Raw genomic sequence first — 4,661 nt, forward strand, 5'->3', positions numbered from 1 at the left:
ATTTATAAATGTTAAATTACTTTTGATGAGTTAGATTTAACGATGGAGTAGGAATAAGAGAATTAGATATGGAGATTTATTAATGTTTGTTTTAGGATTTAAAATATAGTAAGGGGTACTTTAGTACTAAAACAATATGATTAATAATAAAATCGGTTCAAATATCACCGGTTTGGTTCAATTATTAAATTAAAGGCATTCTGTATGCAGAGACGTTTTATCTTTTCCCAATAGAGAATTAAAGAAGGTGGAGCTGCTGAATTTGGAAGTGGTGTTTTCCACAAAATTGAGAGTTGAGACTCAGCTCAGACAACATTGGGTCGTTGACAATGTCTGTTATTTCCCGCGTTTATCAAATAAAAATATGTGATTCCAATGATTCTTTATACTTTGCTCCGTCCCAACTTCATCTCTTTCTTGTTCAATTCACCTAACAACTGACCCATTCAATTCCCTCTCATCAACTCATACGTACCTTTTCAACTCCCTCTCCCTCTAAACCTCGTTTTTCTCTTTCATCTCTACCATTATCAGCCATGATTCCCACCCGCCTTCTCCTGCCCTTTGCCCTTCTCCCAATCTGCCTCTGCCAATCCCTCCAAGGTCACTATAATTTCATTATTGGAGTAGTTTTTTTTTCATCTGATTTGTGATAAATTGTGATTCTTGATTGATTTTGGACATGCCTCTTTTCGCAATTTCGATGGAATTTGATCTCACTATGCTTTTTTTTTTTTCTGTTAAAAATCGGACCTTTATGCTTCCTCTAGGGTTTCACCTTTCAACTAGTGTTTGGTTAAGTATTTAAAATGATTAACTGTAAACTAATGCATTTTTACAAGAAATTTCACCCTTTCTGTGATATCACTTTTCAAGTATTGCAAAAGATTTTAAGGGGTGTTAACTTTGGACAAATTGAAAGGCAGTAAGGTTTTTTGCACGTTTCAAAAGTGTTGTTAAAATTGCAAAATGGATGAAAGTTCATGTAGTATTAACCCTATTGAAATGAGAAATTATTGGATTTATGTATGTATGTTTTTTTCAGGTGTCTTGATTGACTGTGGTGCTGATGTTGGATCGGTGATTGATGGCTTGGAATGGCTGCCGGATTCCGGCTACATATCAGCAGGGAGTTCCAAGTTCATTGCAAGAGAGGGTCTGGTCCAGACACTCTTCACCGTCCGATCGTTCCCTCTCTCAAACAACGTTTTCAAGAAGTTCTGCTACGAGATTCCTGTGGATAGAACCAAGAAGTATCTGGTTAGAACAACATACTACTATGGTGGAGTGAATGGCTATGCCAATCCACCGGTGTTTGATCAGATTGTGGATGGGACGTTGTGGAGGGTGGTGAACACAACCGAGGATTATTTGAGTGGGGAATCGTCTTACTATGAAGGTGTCTTTATGCCTACCGGGAAGAATCTGAGTGTGTGTGTGGCTGGGAACACCTACACGGATTCAGACCCTTTTATATCTGCTCTTGAGGTTGTGCCTTTGTGGGATCAGTTGTATAATTCCACAGATTTTAGGGCTCATGCTTTGAGCTTGGTGGCTAGGCATAGTTTTGGATATGATGGACCTGTTTTCGGGTGAGTACTTGACTTCTTTTCTGCGTTTGTTTTTTTTGAGTTTTTTCATGAATCATAGTAGTTTAGTAGTGAAATGGTGTTTTTGGTTGTGTTATTGAAATATTTTATATGAGATTACTGATCTTAGTCTTGTTGTATGTGTTATATTTGATTAGGAAATATAATTGAAGATTTGATTATTGAACAAATATAAATATTCAGGTGGATGGTGGTGTTTTGGTGATAGTTCTTGAGTTCTCTTATTATCAGCCTTTCTATGGTAGAAATTATATTTGTGATTTCTGAAATGAGTGAGGAATCCTTTGAGGTTGAAGCATTGATTCTATTGAACAAATAGAAATTTGTAGGTGGATTGTAAATATGTGCTCTGATCTTTACATTGTCCTAGTTTTAGTTAGAATAGGAATTATTGAAACTACATTCTTGATTTTGCATAATTGGGGTTTTCAGTAATAGTTTCATAAATTCAACAATATTTACTTCACAGTGTTTTAACGCATTCATTTCCCTTGCTAAACGTATGCATACGAACTTCACCAGATATCCCGATGATCAGTTCAATCGCTACTGGCAGCCGTTCGGAGCAGATGCATTCCCCCTATCAAATCCACAAAACCTTGCCGTTTCTGGCATCTGGAACCTTCCTCCCCAGAAAGTGTTTCATACGCGACTGTCAAAGAGCCTGGTCGAGCCTCTGACGCTGAACTGGCCCCCCGGCCCTCTACCTGGTGGAGTAAACTACTCCATTGCCCTTTACTTTGCTGACGATCATGCCTCCGACTCAAACAACTCTAGGGCGATGGACATAACCATAAACGGTATCCCTTATTACCGTAACTTGATCAGAACTCCAGTTGGTCTTGTTGTGTTTTCGAGCCAGTGGCCTCTTGCTGGAATCACGAATCTGACCTTGACTCCTGCCCCCGGCTCGACTGCCGGTCCTCTGATCAATGCTGGAGAGGTCTATCAAGTGCTTCCCTCAGGAGGGAAGACCCTCGCCCGTGATGGTATCATCCGCTCCTATGCAGTAATCCGTATATCAATGCTTATGTTGCCCCATATCTTCGACTGAGATTTCATTTTTTTTTAATTTTATCACAGTGATTGCTATGATAGACTTGAGAAATCATTTCCACAATGCTCCAGCGGATTGGAGTGGCGATCCATGTCTGCCAAGTCGATATACATGGACTGGAGTCACTTGCTCCTACGGACCTAGAATTCGTATACTCTCTCTGTGAGTAGGATCTTACTACATACTGTATATGTTTAGCTCGTCTTCACTCGTCTCCCTTGATAATCAAACAGTCAACCTTCTAGCTTACTCCTCTTTTCCCCGATCGCTGCACAGGAATCTGACGAGCATGGGGCTCGCAGGATTGATCTCACCTCGCATTTCTAGGCTGACTGCACTGTCTAGCATGTGAGTGAATTTCTAAATCCACAGTTTTATCCATGTGTGCCTGTCTTCTTGTTCTTGGGACACTGATGCCTTCTCGTTTTCGACAGCTTGCTGGGAAACAACAGCTTGTCAGGAACCATTCCAGACCTCAGTTCATTGAAGGCACTGCAGAATTTGTGAGTGAAACTCAGCACATTTAGATTGTGTTCCTTTTCGGTCCTCAAGTCTAACACGAACCGTTTCTGTTTCAGGCATCTGCAGGACAATCGTCTAGGTGGAATCATTCCTCCGTCTTTGGGGACCTTGCAGAACCTTCGCGAAGTGTAAGTTTGAATCCCACCAACGTGTAAATCTCTCTCGAAAATACTGGAACTAAATCTGATTCTGGTTCCCGTTGCACAGCTTCTTGCAGAACAACAATATAACGGGTCAAGTTCCGCCCAATCTAACTGGAAAAGAAGGATTGACACTGAGGTAACTGTCTAGTCGAGCTGATGGCTGCCCCTTGCCTTTCTACCACGCCCCGCCTGATCAATCCTACGTGTCTTTTCTTATCCAGGTACACGCCGGGGAATCCTTTGCTGATTCCGCCACCATGAGATCATCACTCCACCAACGTTCGCCTCCGGCAGCATCTCAAGCGAGATCAAGTCGTCAAGCTGGTTTGAAACTGCGATGATCAGATCGAATGTACATGATTTTTCTTTTCTGTTCTTTTTTTTTGTAAAAAAAAGATGAATTGTTTGAATGTTTTGATGATGTTTTGAGCAGAGTCTTAGGATTGCTAGCCATATTTTGAGCACATAGTAAGCTTCTCAAATCTCAATCAACCTTGTAAAATTAAAAGAAGAATATACTACAGCTGTTTTGTGATAATGATTGATTAATTATTGTTTATTTTAATTTATTCGGTTTATGATTTTTAGTTTACTTGGTAAAATTGCATTGACAGGTATGGGCTGCATTTACATAAGAACATCTGCACCGTTGCTCTTCCGCAAGAGCAGCTACCGTGCTCACCGCTGCACTCTTGCTGTTGGCACGGCTGTGCTCGATAGCAAGAGTACCGCCGTGCCGATGTGACATACTCTGATTGGCCGTTGGTTTATCATTTTTTTATAAAAAAATCTGAAAAAATCTGAAAAATTCAGATTTAATAAAAAAAATATTTTCCGACTTCCTAGTAAAATATATCCATTGTCTCCACACTTTTAATTTAATTTTTTCATTATTTTTATCCCAAAATTCACACTTCTATAAATACCTCCATTTCAACACAAAAAATCACACTACACCAAACAACTCTTTCAACCTCAATTTTTAGGATTTTAATTATGTAATTTTTAATTTTAGGATTTTAATTATGTACGTTTTTTATTTTTTAGTAATTTGTAATATTATTTCGGGTATTTTTAATATATTTTAATATTGTGGAAATGTTTTTAGTAATTGAAGTATTTAAATTGAATAATAGAATGGTGTGACCCTTGAGCATGTTCTTGCGGAAGAGTATGAATGTGGATGTTATGCTTTTGAGGAAGAGCAGAGAGTAAAAAATGAATAAAAGTGGGTCCGGTCCCACATCCATGCTCTTGCCAAATAGCATGGGTGTGGATGCTCTAAGGACAGTGGATGCTTTTGCCGTTTCGCGGCCAAGTATGTTAAAA

The 4,661-nt window shown here is 39.2% G+C and overlaps 1 protein-coding gene across 1 annotated transcript; it reads left to right on the forward strand.

The window, feature by feature from the left end:
- Window positions 1-222: 222 nt before the first annotated feature.
- Window positions 223-3,899, forward strand: LOC121809803 (probable LRR receptor-like serine/threonine-protein kinase At1g67720). The gene is made up of 9 exons (XM_042210609.1): window positions 223-603; window positions 1,046-1,592; window positions 2,133-2,599; window positions 2,694-2,829; window positions 2,944-3,015; window positions 3,102-3,170; window positions 3,246-3,317; window positions 3,397-3,468; window positions 3,554-3,899. The coding sequence occupies exons 1-9, from the start codon at window positions 537-539 to the stop codon at window positions 3,591-3,593; spliced, it is 1,542 nt and encodes a 513-aa protein (XP_042066543.1). The 5' UTR covers window positions 223-536; the 3' UTR covers window positions 3,594-3,899.
- Window positions 3,900-4,661: the final 762 nt, after the last annotated feature.

This window comes from Salvia splendens, chromosome 6, assembly GCF_004379255.2.
Source record: "Salvia splendens isolate huo1 chromosome 6, SspV2, whole genome shotgun sequence".
Taxonomy (NCBI): Eukaryota; Viridiplantae; Streptophyta; class Magnoliopsida; order Lamiales; family Lamiaceae; genus Salvia; species Salvia splendens.

Bases quoted from the DNA above. Each gene is read 5' to 3' on its own strand.
- LOC121809803 (XM_042210609.1), top strand. From the start codon at position 537: ATGATTCCCACCCGCCTTCTCCTGCCCTTTGCCCTTCTCCCAATCTGC. The intron at 604-1,045 runs GTCACTATAATT...TGTTTTTTTCAG, and splicing joins CCTCTGCCAATCCCTCCAAG to GTGTCTTGATTGACTGTGGT. The intron at 1,593-2,132 runs GTGAGTACTTGA...GAACTTCACCAG, and splicing joins TATGATGGACCTGTTTTCGG to ATATCCCGATGATCAGTTCA.